The sequence below is a fragment of the Trichechus manatus genome, unplaced genomic scaffold (assembly GCF_000243295.1).
Source record: "Trichechus manatus latirostris isolate Lorelei unplaced genomic scaffold, TriManLat1.0 scaffold00054, whole genome shotgun sequence".
NCBI lineage: Eukaryota > Metazoa > Chordata > Mammalia > Sirenia > Trichechidae > Trichechus > Trichechus manatus.
Window position 1 is genome coordinate 4,243,771 of NW_004443990.1, and position 16,315 is coordinate 4,260,085.

At 36.9% G+C, this 16,315-nt stretch overlaps 1 protein-coding gene across 1 annotated transcript in view; it reads left to right on the forward strand.

Moving 5' to 3' along the window:
• Positions 1 to 7,789, forward strand: part of TRIM37 (tripartite motif containing 37) — a 120,993-nt gene extending 113,204 nt beyond the window's left edge. The window contains exons 23-24 of the mRNA XM_023732717.1: positions 5,017 to 5,127; positions 6,525 to 7,789. Coding sequence (XP_023588485.1) covers positions 5,017 to 5,127; positions 6,525 to 6,607 — 194 coding nt within the window. The 3' untranslated portion in view covers positions 6,608 to 7,789. The remainder of the gene's footprint in view (positions 1 to 5,016; positions 5,128 to 6,524) is intronic.
• The last annotated feature ends 8,526 nt before the right edge of the window (positions 7,790 to 16,315 follow it).

The following is a 16,315-nucleotide window of genomic DNA, read 5'->3' on the forward strand; positions in this document are numbered from 1 at the left end:
TTGTATCCAAGTGTTTGTCTTCAATTTTGCTGATCCTATCTTCCATCATTTCAAACCTGCTCCTCAGCCCTTCTATGACACTGTCCATTTCTGAAATCTTATTGTGTATCTTTTGTATTTCTAATTGTTGGCTTTGTATGATTTCCAGTTGTGAATTTATTTTAGCATTTTGTTTGTGTATTATTTTCTTGAATTCTTCCATTTTTCTGCCTGTATTTTCCATGAATTTGTCTATTTTTTCCTCATTTTTGTCTGCTTTTTGCTTCGACTCTTGGGTAATTCTGAATATTAGAGATTTGAATTCCGTATCAGTTCTAGTGCCTTTTCTTCTACTGGAGAGTCATCCAGTGTTTTATTTTGGACACCTACTGGAACCATCCTGTCCTATTTTTGTAAATGTTTTTATATTGTCTTCTGTCTTTGGGGTGTTCAGTATTTATTTTCCTCGTTTATTGATTGTAGATTTGTTTGCTTCGTCCTGCTTCTTGTTTTATTTGGTTATGTCTTAGCAGGTGGGATGGGTGTTCTTTGTTGTTTGCTCGTCTGTGGGCACGATACTTTTCTCCTTCTCCAGTGGGCAGGGTCAGTCACTGAGGTATGGTACAGCAGGGCAGCTCCAGCTGAAGGGGAGTTGTTGGGGTGGGTTGTTTGTGGCAAGTACTAGGCCTGATACTGTAGTCTGGGAATCAGTGCAAGGCAGGTTCCGGTAGGTTGTGCCTGTGCTGCTTGGGAGTGTGATGTTCAGTGCATGGTTCAGGAAGGCGAGAAGGAGGGGGGAGATTGTGATATGTGGAGCTAAGATGGGTATGAGAAAGATGAGAGAGAAGAGAGAGGAACAGGAGCCAAAAACATACAAATGAAAAAGAGTGCTAGGGGAGCTTGCTATTGGAGTGGAGAGATGAGAGACTGATAAACGGAAAAAGAAAAAGGTAAAAGAAAAAAATGAGTAAATCGAGAAACTGGAAATGAAGAAAGACAAAAAGAGGCAATAAGAGAGAGAAGAAAACAAAACAAAAAAACAAAAACAAGAAAAAAGAAGTTCCCCTAGTGGTGTCCCTGTGCGTCTGCACAGAGTAAGGGAGTAGCTTCCAAGTCGCATGGTACTGGCCGACTAGAAGGGGCTCCCAAGCCAAGAAAACAAAACAAACAAATCAGAGCAAACAAACAGAAAGCCCCAGGGGTCCCACCAGGGTGGCGGCATGGGCTGGGAGGTAGTTTCACAGTCAAGTGGTGTTTCACAGCCTTTCAGGAAGGAGTAAAGATGGCAAACGGAGCCAAGTATTTGAGCGAAAGGAGGGGGAGGTGGTGAGAGGTAAGGAAGAAATCTAAAGGAGTGGAAAAAAGCAACACCCGCAACCAACAAATGGCACTTAAGGAGCCGGCCAGTGCGGGTGGGTGGAATCCAAGCAACACCAGGGTGAAACCGGTGCTTCCTGGTTAAGAGACTGTGGCTGCAGGAAGCAGAGGAGGCTGAGTGGGTGTGAAGAAGGGTGAGGGGTGGGAAAGCACATACCACTGGTTACCGGTTGTTCTGTCTGGTGCTGGAAGTTCCGTGAAGCTGCTTTCTTGTACCCCCTGTTCGTTGATCTCCGATAGGAGTCCAAGATGGCAGATCTGTGCTATGGTAGCTGGTAGGGGGCCTCTGCATGTATCTCTCCTTGCTCTCTGTTCTCAGTCAGTTTCTTATTCCATTCAGTGCTTGGCTGAGTTCTTTATCTCTTCATTTGATGCTTAGGTTTTCAGGATTGATGTGTGACTTTGACTTAGTTTTTTGGATCTTTGCTGTGGAGGGACAGTGTGGTGCTTCTGACTATAGCGCCATGTTGCCCGGAAGTCTTCCGTAATAAATTTTTCAAGTTAATATGTTTAAGATATGTATCTTTTTATGATTTCCTGCTTCCTACTGTAGTTGTAAAAACACATTAGACACTAGAATTATGAGATTTCTTTGAACACTTATCCCTAAAATAGCTTATTTATTTGTATCGATTAAGAGTAAAGATATAAGAGGATTCATATAGTTTATTCTAAATCCTGTTAGGTTGTGATTCAATTTATATTAAATTTATAGATTAATTTGGAAAAATTGCCGTCTATAAAATATAGTCCATCAATGCGGTATGTGTATATCTCTTTTTGTTGTTGGGGGGTGGGTTAGGTTTTTATGTCTTTTAGTCAATTTCTGTGATTTACTCTAAGGTCTTATAAATCTCATTCGTTTTGATATAATAAGGTACTTTATCTATTTATATGTTGCTATTCTAATGATATTTAAAAACTATATTTCCTGTTTGATGTTGGTATAGAACACCTACCTATTAATCTGTGTATATTTACTTTATATTGAGCCATATTGCCATCTCTTATTATTCCGATAATTGTCAAGTGACTCACTTGGATTTCTCTTAAATCTTCATGTCACCTGCAAATAACAACAATTCGGTTGCTTGTTTTCTGAGTCTAACAGTGTCTTTTATATAGGTTTTCAAATCTCGTAGCACTGACTAACCTGTTGCTATCGAGTCGATTCCAACTCATAGCAACCCTAAAGGACAGAGTAGAACTGCCCCATAGCATTTCCAAAGCTGTAATCTTTACGGAAGCAGACTGCCACATCTTTCTCCCCCAGAGCAGCTGGTGTGTTCGAACCTGCCAACCTTTCAGTTAGCAGCCGAGCGCTTAATCACTGCTCCTTCATAGCACTGGCTAGGGATTCTGTTTAGTACTATATTGAATAGAAGTGGTAATAAGCCGAATCCTTATCTTGTTCCTGGCTTTCATGAGAATTTTATAGTTTTCAACATCCAGATCTTGCACTTACTGTGTTAGAGTTATACCTATGTATTTCATAGTTTTGGATTCTGGTGTTAATGGCACTTAAAAATTTTCAATTTCCAATTATTTATTGCTAGTATATAGAAAATACAGTTGATTTTTATAGATTCTTTGGGATTTTCTGTGATGACAATCATGTCATCTGTGAATGAGGGTGGTCTTATTTCTTCCTTTCCAGTCAATATGCCTTTTACTTATCTTTTGTTGCCTTTTTTGCACCATCTAGGACCTCCAGTACGATACTGAATAAGAGTTCCTGATTTTCTCCCTAAGATCTTGTCTTTGATCTTAGGGAAAAACATTCAGTCTTTCAACATTAAGTTCAATGTTAGCTGTTTTTCTCAGGTTGAGGAATTTCCCTTCTGTTCCTAGTTTGCTGAGAATTTTTAATAATGAATGTATGTTGAGTTTTGCAAATGCTTTTTCTGCATCTACTGATGATGATTATATGATTTTTCTTCTTCATTCTGTTGAAATGGTGAATTACATTGATTGGTTTCTGATTGTTGAACCAGACTTGCATTCCCAAGATAATCCTCATTTGAGTCATGATATATTTTCCTTTTTTTATATATTGTTGGATTTGATTTGCTAATATTTTGTTGAGAATTTTTGCTTCTATCTTCTTAAGAAATATTTGTCTGTAATTTTCTTGTAATGTCTGTCTGGTTTTGGTATCAAGGTTATTCTTCACTCATAAAATGAGTTGAGAAGTGTTTCTTCCTTATCTGTTTTTAAGAAGAGTTTGTGTAGTATTGTTTCTTCCTTAAATGTTTGGAAGAATTTGTCAGTGAAACCATCTGAACGTACAGTTTTCTTTGTTAGAAGCGTTAAATTACAAATTCTATTTCTGTAGTAGGTATAGTACCTATTCAGGTTATGTATTTTTCTTTGAATTTGGTAGTTTGTGTCTACCAAAGAATTTGTCCATTTTATCTGTGTTCTTGACTTCATGATCATAAAGTTGTTTATACTATTCCTTTATTATCCTTTTAATGTCTGTAGAATCTGTAGTGATGTTCCCTCTTTCATTTCTGATACTGATAATTTTGTCTTCTCTCTTTTTTCTTAGTGAGTCTGCCTAAAGTTTTTTTCAATTTTATTGGTCTTTTTAAAGAACTTCTTGGTTTCGTTGATTTTTCGTATTGTTTTTCTGCTAATTTCATTGATTTCTGTTGTTTATTATTTCCTTCCTTTTGCTTGCTTTAGGTTTAATTTGCTCTTTTTCTAGTTTTTTAAAATGAAAGCCTACATCATTGATTTGAGACCTTTTCTAATATAAGCATTTAATGCTTTAAATTTCCCTTTAATCACTGCTATAGCTACATCCCTCAAATTTTCATGTGTTGTATTTTTATTTTCATTTTTTTCAGAATATTTTCTAATTTTCCTTGTGAATTCCTCTTGGACTCATGAGTTATTTAAGTTTCTTGTTTAATTTTTAAACATTTGGGGATTTTCTGGATGGGTTTCTATTACAGATTCAAAGCTTAATTCTCTTATGGTCAGAGAATATACTTTGATTTCGTCTCTTCTATTTGTGTTGAGGTTTGTTTTATGGTGTAAAATACGGCCAACAGAAGTGAGAAAAACCCTCAATGAGATGGATTGACACAGTGGCCGCAGCAACGGGCTCATACATGCCAGTGATCATGAAGATGATGCAGGTTCAGGCAACATTCCGTTCTGTTGTACATAGGGCCGCCGTGAGTCAGAGCTAATTCAGTGGCAACTAACAATAACACTAAACAGGGATCAGCAGACTTTTTCTGTAATGAGCCAGACAGTAGATATTTTAGACTTTTGGGGCCATACAGGCTCTAACACAACTGCTCAGCTCTGTCATAGGGAAAAGTAGCCGTGATAATTCATAAATGAATGGTTATGTTCCAGTAAACTTTATTTACAAAAGCAGGTGGTGGGCTGCACTTCACCAACCACTGCTCTAAATAACTAAAGAAAATTGAAGTTTCTGTGGTCACCTTCTTTTTTCTTCATTTGGTATCTTGTATTGTCTTGGTTTGCTATAGGGTTGCTCTGAGTTGGAATTGACTTGATGGGCAACAGGCTTGGCAGTCAGTAGGAATCCCTGGTTAGTAGCTGTGGAGATTTCCTTTTCCTTTTCCTTTTCCTTACAGTAGTTTCTTGTCAGAAACATGTTCTTCCTTTCTTTCCTGCCAGGAATGAGTAGCGACAGTGACATTGAATGTGACACTGAGAATGAGGAGCAGGAAGAACACAACAGCATGGTTGGATTTAATGACTCTTTCATGGCACAGCCCCCAGATGAAGGTGAAACACATAATGTCATATCATACACGTTAATAAACCATCTCCTCTTCTTTTTCTTTAACTGGTTCTTCTGCTTCTTTTTAATAATTGTCATTTGTGAGATAACATTTTATGGGTAAATTGTATGATGAGAACTGAAAAAATAGTGGTAAATGATGTTTGCCTTGGTTAGACACCTAATGAGTGTTATTTGTTGGGTAGAACAGGGGTCAGCCACTTATTTTGTACAGCTTTTAACCTAAGAATAGTTTTTACTCTGTAAAGAGATTTAAAAACAAACAAGCAAGAATATGTGACCAAGACCATGTGTGGCCTGCAATGCCTACAATATTTACAGTCTGCCCCTTCATAGAAAATGTTTACCAACCCCTGGGGAGCTTTTAGGTGTTTGATTTTTTTTTTCCCCCCAGAAATACTTTTAGCCTATGTATAAAGTCATTTTTTCAAAGATAACCTTGTCTGGTTTCTTAGAAATGCATGCAAATTATGGAATCATCTATCTTTATTCCCCTTCCTCCCAGAAAAAGTCTTAAGAAAAGAAACTCACTGAGACAAACCCACTGTTAATATTTTATCTTGTTTTCATTTACATTTTTGTACCTAATGAGATTGTAGTAGATAGTTTTATGTTCTGCCTTTTTTTCTTTTGTATTTTATTTAAAATTTCATAAATTTCATTTTGATTAGCAGTTTAATATTCAATCATCTGGATATGCCCTAACCATCATCCTACTGTGAAGAAATTTTCTAAAATATAGATTAAATGTTAAAAGGTTGTACTAATAAGTTAGCGAAAAGAAATCATCCATTGTTCACTTCAAGTTACCCAGAGACCTTAATGATCAAGCCGAGCATTTCCTTTGTCATTGTCAGGCTTATGCTAATAGTCAGCTTTATATTTTATATATATCTCTAATATCCTAGTTTCTCTCTCAACACAGAGCCAAGCATTTGATGATTTCTAAGTATTAAGGCACCTTTAGTAATTTTCCTCAGCTTCTAAAAGAAGCAGCCACATTTTGGGCAGGTTATGTTGAGTGCTGGTGGGGTTTTGTGGTGATGTTTGCGGGTGCAGCTTAGTTGGCTTTCAAATATGTTTTTTGTTTCCAAGGTCAGAGTCTTCAGAGTGTACATCATCATTGTCCCAGGAGGACAAAGTGAGGCAGTGCCTTTCATCTCCTAATCATAGGTGTCTGTCACATGTTTTGTTTTTTCTCTTGTTTTCCGTTACACCTGACTCAGATCACAAATTCTCTGAAGACAAAGCTTTGTCCATCACCCAGTGTATCTTTATCACTTAAATAACACTTGGTAAAATCATTGAAGAACTTGGGAAAGAAAATGCTACTCTTTAAAAAACGTTGTCTGCTCTTAATGTTCTGCTTTTTTTATCTTAGACACATGTTCCAGTTTTCCCGATGGTGAACAAATAGGCCCTGAAGATCTCAGCTTCAATACCGATGAAAACAGTGGAAGGTAATTGCCAGATCAAGAGAACTGACTCCCAAGATACCTTGACCCTGAAATTTGCTGTGGTTGGTGCTCAAATTTTTCATCGGCTGAATAATCAGATTCAGTCTTATTTTTTCATCATCTCTACCAGAAATAGTAATTCTGAAACTATTAGAAAGTGTTTAAGACAGTAGTAGTACATGGGGAAAAAAATAAACAGCGTGGAAGGATTCTTTTTAATGTAATAAAATAATAGTGTAGTCCTAGAAATTAATATAGTAAATTAGTACATTCGCAGAAGGTAGTCTCCTACAACAGAAGGGCGGTTAACTGCCAGAAAATGTACGTAGAGACAGTGCATGCGTCCAGTAAGCTGCTTAGCGTAGGTGCTCTTTGGCTAGATGCTCAATCGTGTTTAAATGACCACCTGTATGTTTGGGGTTTTAATAAACAGTTTATAGCTGCATTAGTGCCTACAGATTAGTCAACAGGAAATCTTGCAAATAGATTCTGCCTTGTAGACACTTCGTTGAATACATGAAGTAACACTAAACTGAATCTCCTCTGTGGAGTATGTTGACAGACTAAAGTTAATTTTTTTCTCTTTCCTCACTTCAAGTGTGGGCACATTGTTTAATGGCACAGAATGTCTCTGTTGTGTGACTTCTACAAGTGTACTTTTAAGTGACTTAAGTTAACATGGATTGGTTATGTTCCTGGTCATGTGGACGTGTGTAAGATCATTTAGCTTTATTTAAATTCTTAGGCCTCTTACAAAACAACTGTAGTGCAACCCACATTCTAAAATCCTTTTTTTAATTTTTATTAATTGAACATTGATTTCAGTGTCAACATGTTTAAAGATTCATACATACTATATACAGTGACTTGCATGAAAGTGGAACTGTGGTATAAAGCTTTCTTTTATACTCACAGCTAGCCCCAATAATTGCCAAACTTTACCATTTTGCTCCTGCATTTGTGTTTGAGCTGCTATATTGTTTGTGGAAATTACACTGAAAGTTGATTAAGAGACTATTGAAAAAGCATGAATATATACATGTGAGAGACATCTCATTGGCTTATATTTTACTTAATGAAAATTGTTCACTTTCCCATGTCTAATGTCTTGCTGAATGCTGTGATTCATGGTTTACTCTTGTTCAAAACAGTTTGCACTTTTTGTTAATAAAAGGAACTTGGGAAAATATTGTGCCTCTGCAATTTATTGAAAGTGGGACTAGAAACCTTTTTTTTTCCTCGTCATACTGCCTGTGTATGACGGAGGCTGTTTAGCTGTGTACGTTGTGAGTAATGCATGGAGAAGTTAGAAGACTTATTTATAATCTCCTTGGTAAGTATGGTTACTTATTCTCCTTAAAAGTTGGTTGGAAAAATTTAAGCACTATACTCTTAAGTATACATTCAGCATTTACTTACTGACGCGATAATGTAGGCATGCTGTTGTATAGTTATTAGGTAGTTTTTTTTTTTTTTTTTTTTTGCTGCAGTGCTCTAAAACATTACTGATAAGTTCTTTAACACATTTAACTTTCTATTAGATGGAAATATTCATGTTCACTATATTTTGATGAGATCATATTTTTAATCCAACTTTCTCGTATCTGTACATGTCTATTGTAATGGATGAAACTACATGTAAGAATTTACTTTCTGTGTTGAGAGCAAACTATTGTAAGAATTGCTTTGGATATTGTTTTTCAAAATAAGGGACCATCTGAACCCAGAAATACAAGTGTGATTGGCTCTAGTTTGAATCTCTCACTATTGCTAAGCAGTTTACCTGACCTGCATTTGATATAGAACTGAGTGGTTTTCTGTATACCTTTGCAGTTCTTTTTCTATTCCTCATAGATCTTGTACATACTTTGCTAGATTTATACCAAAGTATGTATGTATTTATTTACTTATTTTTGGTGCTAATGTAATGGTGTTGTGTTTTTAATTTCAAATTCCGATTGTTCGTTGCTGGTATATAGGAAAGCAGTTGACTCTTGTATATTAACGTTGTGTCCTGCAGCCTTGCTATAATCACTTATTAGTTCCAGAAGTTCATCGGTTCTTTGAGATTTTCTACAGAGATTATCAGATCAAATGCAGACTAACGCAGTTTTATTTCTTCCTTTCCAATCTGTATGTTTTATTTCCTTTTCCTGTCTTATTGTATTAGCTAGGACTTCCAGTCTAATGTTAAACTGGAGTGATAAGAGGGGCCATCCTTGTCTTTATCCCGTTTACTTAGGGGGAGAGCTTCTAGTTTGTCACCATTAAGTGTATTAGCTGTACGTTTTTTGTCGATGTTCTTTATCAAGTTGAGAAACTTCCCCTGTATTCCTACTTTGTTGAGAGTTTTTATCATGAATGGGTGTTTGATTTTGTCAGCTACTTTTTCTGCATCTGTTGATATGATCATATAATTTTCCTTCTTTAGCTGATTGATGTGATGAATTACATGAATTGATTTTTGAATGTTGAACCAGCATATCTGGAATAAATCTCACATGATCATGGTATATCATTCTTTTTAATACATTGTTGGATTTGATTTGCTAATATTTTGTTGAGAATTTTTGCATCCGTGTTCATGAGAGACACTGGTCTGTAATTTTCCTAACTAGTAATATCTTTGTCTGGTTTTGGTATTAGAGTAGTGCTAGCCTGAGAGAATGAAGTGTTCCCTGTGCTTATGTTTTCTGGAAGAGATTGTAGAAAATTGGCATCATTCATTTCCTCTTTAAATGTTTGGTAAAATTCGCCAATGAAACAAACCATCTGGACCTGGTGCTTTCTGTTTTGGAAGATTATTAATTGTTGCTTCAAATTGTTTAATAGTTATAGGACTATTCGGATTATCTGTTTCTCCTTCTGTGAGTTTTGGTAGATTATGTCTTTCAAGGAATTGGTTCATCTAAATTATCAAATCTGTGGGCATCATATTCCCTTGTTGTTATTTGCCATCCAGTCAGCTCCGACTCAGGGTGACCTTATGTATAACAGAATGAAATGTTGCCCATTTCCCTTATTATCCTTTTAATGGGATCAGTTGAAATGGCCCTACTTTTATCTCTGATGTTAGTAATTTGTATCTTTTGATTTTGTTGATTTTTCTATGTTTCCTGTTTTCAATTTTATTGATATCTGCTCTACTTTCTTTTCATTTTCAAAACATAGGACACCATGTGTGGTTTGGGACCAAAACAGAAGAATTAAAATGCACTATTCATTTGGGAAAATTATTTTTAAAAGCTTTCATCACAGGTACTATTTAATTATGAGATTTTCTTGGGTCATTATTCTGTGTATCTGCCTTTTGAGGTATCCCTCTGGTTCCCACCCCCTACCCCTTGGTTCTTTTTTTTTTTTTTAATCATGTATGTTCTCACCTTTGCTTATTTTTTTTCAAGTCCTCTTGATGTTTTTTTAGTCATCTGATTCTCCCGAATGGCCTAGTGATACTTTGGTATTTGGATCTCAGAGATTCTTCTTACTTTTCTTATGCTCACAGCAGGTTGTATATAAAACAATTAAGAGTGCTACCCTTATTTTAGATGAATTGAGATTTTGTTGAGACCCTTTTAAATGAGTGGAAATTTGAGTTCACTGTGTCAGCAAGAGTACTTTTGGTTGTTACAGCTGTAGGAAAATTGAAAGATATTTATTTCTTTATGCTTGTGTAAAAACTTCGTAGGGAAAAATATTTGAACTTAATTAGCATATTCTTATGTATTTTAGGAACCTAGTCTATTTGTACCATATTCTCACTTTATATTCAAGAGTAAAGCCTATCTTTTGAAAAGCAAAAAAAAAAAAAAAAGATTATACAGAAATGATTGTAGCCATCCTCCTGGTGTAAAAGTCTCCATTTTTGTAAGGAGACAACAGACTTCACAAGCCCAAAAACCTATAGGACTAAAGGACTGAGTGCTCAAAAGTGGTACTCCTATGATAAAGGAAACCATGTCTGTTTTTTTGGGCCCTCCAGCTCACCTCAGGTAATGTTTTATGAATAACAATAGTAAGAAATATGCAGGAAATACAAAATCATATAGTACTTTGAGGAGAGCCTCTGGGATTCGATTAACTAGCATCTGTCTCCAGGGCTTATAACACTCTTTCTAGACCAGGAGTAGGCAAACTACTAACCTTGGGCCAAATCCCTACCAATGCCTATTTTTGTAAATAAAGTTTATTGGAACACATTCATTTACAGGTTGTCTGTGACTGCTTTTGTTCGACAGGTGGTCCCCGACTTACGATGTATTTGAGTTGCAACAAGCCACACTTAATGACCATCTGTTTTGGTTTTCGGGTTTTTTTTGGTACATCTTACTGTTAGTAATATGTACTGCGTACAACATTGGCAGTGCATAATTTGCTGATGGTTATCATTCTCCATAAGTTTGTATGTAATGTTTCCAACCCTGCAAAACAAATAAAGATTGGATTTCTAAAGATACTGATAATAAAAGACAATGATAATGAAAACTTAAAAAAAAAAAAAGTATTTGGCTTACATCAGAACTGACTTATGATGGAGTTTTTGAACTGGAACTCCGTCGTAAGTCGGGGTCTGCCTGTATAAAGGCAAGTTTGAGTAGCAGTTACAAAGACTGTATGATCGGCAAAGCCTAAAATAATTACTCTGGTCCTTTACAGAAAATGTTTGCTGACTCCTGTTCTATCAGTGATATTAATAGGAACCACATTTTTGGGGGTATAGAAGATTTAGGTTGAGAAAGCATGATTTATTTTAAGTCAAAAAGAAAAAAACCGATTAGTTATTTTGTGTGTTTAGTTTTTTTTTTTTAATAGATTTTATTGTTTAGAGCAGTTTTGTTGTTAGGTCCCATCGGGTGGGTTCCTTCTCTTAGCGACCCTGTGTACAACAGAACAAAACACTGCCCAGTTCTGCGCCATCCTCACAATTATTGTTATGTTTGAGTCCATTGTTGCAGGCACTGTGTTAATCTATCTCGTTGAGGGTCTTCCTCTTTTTCACTGACCCTTTACTTTACCAGGCATGATGTCCTTCTCCAGGGACTGGTCCCTCCTGATAACATGTGCAAAGTATGTAAGATGTAGTCTCACCATCCTTGCTTCTAAGGAGCATTCTGGTTGTACTTCTTCCAAGACAGATTTGTTCATTTTTTTGGAGTCCCTAGTATATTCAGTACTCTTCACCAACACCACAATTCAAAGATGTCAATTTTTCAGTCTTCCTTATTCATCGTCCAGCTTTTGCATGCGTATGAGGTGATTGGAAACACCATGGCTTGGGTCAGGCGCACCTTAGTCTTCAAGGCGACATCTTTGCTTTTCATCACTTTAAAGAGGTCTTTTGCAGCAGGTTTGCCCAGTGCAGTGCATCTTTTGATTTCCTGACTGCTGCTTCCATGGGTGTTGATTGTGGATCCAAGTCAAATGAAATCCTTGACAACTTCAGTGTTTTCTCCATTTATATGATGTTGCTTATTGGTCCAGTTGTGAGGATTTTTTTTTTTTTTTAATTGTGCTTAAATGAAAGTTTACAGTTCAGGTTAGTTTCTCATAGAGAAATTTATACACACATTGCTCCGTGACCCTAGCTGTTCTCCCCATACTGTGACAGCACACTCTTTTTTTTTTTTTTTATTGTTGTGCTTTAAGTGAAAGTTTACAATTCAAGTCAGTCTCTCATGCTAAAATTTATACACATTGTTATGTAACCCTAGTTGCTCTCCCTATACTGTGACAGCACACTCCTCCTTTCTACCCCGGATTTCCTGTGTCCATTCAACCAGCTCCTGACCCTCTCTGCCTTCTCATCTCACCTCCGGACAGGAGCTGCCCATTTAGTCTCATGTACCTACTTGAGCTAAGAAGCATACTCCTCATGAGTATCATTTTGTGTCTCATAGCCCAGTCTAATCTTTGTCTGAAGAGTTGGCCTCGGGAATTGTTTTAGTTTTGTGCTAACAGAGAGTCTGTGGGCCTTGTCTTCTGGGGTCCCTCCAGTCTCAGATCATTAAGTCTGGTCTTTTTACTAGAATTTGAGTTCTACACCCCATTTTTCTCCTGCTCCGTCAGGGACTCTGTTGTGTTCCCTGTAAGTGTGGTCATTGGTGGTAGCTGGGCACCATCTGGTTCTGGTCTGAGGCTGATGAAGTCTCTGGTTTATGTGGTCCTTTCTGTCTCTTCATAGAGTCCAGCTTCTTGGATTATTTGCTCAGCATACAGATTGAATTAAGTATGGTGAAAGGATACAACCCTGATGGACACCTTTCCAGACTTTAAACCATGAAGTATCCGCTTGTTCTGTTCGAACTACTGCCTCTTGATCTAGGTACAGGTTCCTCATGAGCACATTCTTTGCAGTGTTATCCATAATTTGTTATGATCCACATAGTCGAATGCCTTAGCATAGTCAATAAAACACAGGTAAACATCTTTCTGGTATTCTCTGCTTTCAGCCAGGATCCATCTGACATCAGTAATGATATCCCGAGTTCCACATCCTCTTCTGAATCTGGCTAGAATTTCTGGCAGTTTCCTCGATATATTGCTCCAGCTGCTTTTGAATGATGTTCAGCAAAATTTTACTTGGCGTGTGATAATGATATTGTTCGATAATTTCCGCATTTGATTGAATCACCTTTCTTGGGAATAGGCATAAATATGGATCTCTTCCAGTTGGTTGGCCAGGTAGCTGTTTTCCAAATTTCTTGGCATAGACGAATGAGCACTTCCAGCGCTGCATCCATTTGTTGAAACATCTCAATTGATACTCTGTCAATAACTGGAGCCTTGTTTTTCGCCAGTGCTTTTAGTGCAGCTTGAACATCATCCTTCAGTACCATTGGTTCCTGATCATATGCTACCTCTTGAAATGGTTGAACATCGACCAACTTCTTTTGGTATGGTGACTCTGTGTATTCCTTCCATCTTCTTTTGGTGCTTTCTGTGTCATTTAGTATTTTCCCCATAGAATCCTTCACTATTACAACTTGAGGCTTGAATTTTTCTTTAGTTCTTTCAGCTTGAGAAATGCCGAGCGTGTTCTTCTCTTTTGGTTTTCTGTCTCTGGCTCTGTGCACATGTCATTATAATACTTTGCCTTCTCGAGCTGCCCTTTGAAATCTTCTGTTCAGCTCTTTCACTTCATCACTTCTTTCTTTTGCTTTAGCTACTTGACGTTTAAGAGCAAGTTTCAGAGTCTCTTCTGACATCCATTTTGGTCTTTTCTTTCTGTCGTTTTAATGACTGCTTGCTTTCTTCATGTATGATGTCCTTCTACAACTCGTCTGGTCTTCAGTCATTAGTGCAGTTTTAGGTTTACAAAAAATTGTGCCCAAAGTATAGAGTTACCATTGTGTTTAATTTTTAAAGTATACTAAGATGTGAGGGGTAGCTTCTATCCCACTCATTCAGGAATCATAATAGACCTGGAAAGGCCAAAAGATTTCAAAGATGAAAGACCTATTACCTTCTGGTAGTAGAATCTTTGGAAAATGTCATTTCTCTCCCAGTGCATCATACCAGGGGTCCATGATGTCAGTGTTTATTATTGGTGATGTCAAACTCGATTACTTGGTTATGGTGGTGTCTGCCAGGATTCTCCAGTCTAAATTCACTATTTTCCCTTTGTAATTACAAAATATTTGGTGACAGATACTTTGAGACTGCAAATATCCTATTTCTGCTTAAACTCTCACCCACTAATTTTAGCATCCACCAGTGGATTTTCCTTACAGCAGTTTTTACTCCTTTGTTCTAATGGGGTTTTCTGTTTTCCTCATGTCTTCTACATTTATTAGTTAGAATTCTGTAAGGAAAAATTGTCCCTTCTTCCCCATTTATTTTTTAAATTTAGCCATTTATTTATATCTATATGGGCTCATGGATATTTTTTCTTTGAGTTATTATCCAGTACTGTTATTATTTTTACTATTATTATTTTTTGAGCCCTGGTGGCACAGTGCTTAAGAGCTTGGCTTCTAACCAAAAGGTCAGCAGTTCGAATCTACCAGCCGCTCGTTTGAAACCCTATGAGGCATTTTGCCCTGTCCTGTAGGGTCTCTATGAGCCTTAATTGACTCGATGGCAACAGAAGTTTTTTTGATGGTGCAGCTTGTTCCAGTTTTGGCCATTGGAAGTTCTTTCAGGTTGGCTGCTGTGTCCTTTTGGTATGCCTCCATATTTCCAGCCTTTTTTTTTTTTTTTGAAAGCATTTCTTTACTTTCTGGCACCACAAGATGCTCCAGATTCATCTTTTATTTTCCCTGGAATCTACCACTTCTCTGAGGAGCAAGCCATGGTTCCTTTTATTGGATAATGGTGTTTAGAAACAGATCTGCGTTCTAATGTGCTTATTGTTAGTAGGGTGTCACTGTTTCTAGTCCTCCTCAGCAGATAGAGTAGGGAATGTATGTACACTCGTTCATGCAGATGCACACGTCTGTATTTATTGATAATCTGCAGCACAGCCCAGCACCACAGATTCATTCTAGCATTCCCCCTTTCCTTATTTCCGTCTTTCTCTAGCAGTGACAAGCCTCATTATCTACATCATATTTACTTACTTGTTCAACCCTAATATACAAACAGAGTAGTTTCAGAACCATTAATTTCTACCCCTTTAAGGAACCAGTTTATCAACTATAGTGCAGTGTTGTGTACGTTTATTTTCTTTAGCTTTTCAGTATCATATCAGAACAGTTTTCCAGTTATTTAGGTCCGTAGTACAAAGTTACAGTAGTTCCTTTCTTCCCATCCCCTTCAGCGTGATTGTGTGATTCATTTCAGTACAGTTAGATTCATCTGTTATACTCTGCATTCTGCCCTCCCCCACACATCCTGGTTGATTTTTAAATTTACATACATTAAAATTCACTCTTTGTGGTATACAGTTTTGTGGGTTTTGTCAAATGCATAAGTTGTGAATCTGCCACTGTAATACCACACAGAACAGTTTCGATCACCCACAGAATTCCCTTGTGCTGGCCCTGTATTGGTACCCCCCATCCCTTCACCCCTGGCAACCACTGATCTGTTCTCTGTCCTTTTTGTTTTCCCTTTTCCAGAGTGTTATGTAGATGGAATCATACAGTACGTAGCCATAGCGAAACAATTAAGATTCATCCACCTTGTGTGAATCAATACTTAATTTGTTTTTATTGCAGAGTACTGTTCCACTGTATGAGTGTACCGCAGATTATTCATTACCCATTGAAGGACAGTGAATTATTTCCAGTGTGGGATATTATGAACTTTATAAACATTTGTGTATAATTTTTGTGTAAACATAAGTTTTCATTGTCTAGAGTATTGTATATCTAGAGATGGGAATGTTGAGTCATATGCTTAACTTTATAGGAAAATTATACATAAGAACTTTATAAGAAGCTGCCACACTTTTCCAGAAGTGGCAGTGCCATTTTGCATTTCTACCAGTAACGAATGAGTTCTAGTTGCGCCCTCACCAGCACTTGGTACTGTCAGTGTTTTTAATTTTAGCCGTTTTATTAGGTATGTAGTGATAGCTCAAGAGTTTTATTTGCATTTCCCTAAGGGCAAATGTTGAACATCTCTTCATGTTCTTATTCATCATGTGAATATCCCATTCGGTGAGTGTCTGTTCAAGTCTTTTGCCTATTTTTTTAAATTGGGTTGTTTTCTTAATGTTGACTTGTGTTTTTTTTTATTGTATTAACAGTTTTGATTCTCAACGGAGAAATTT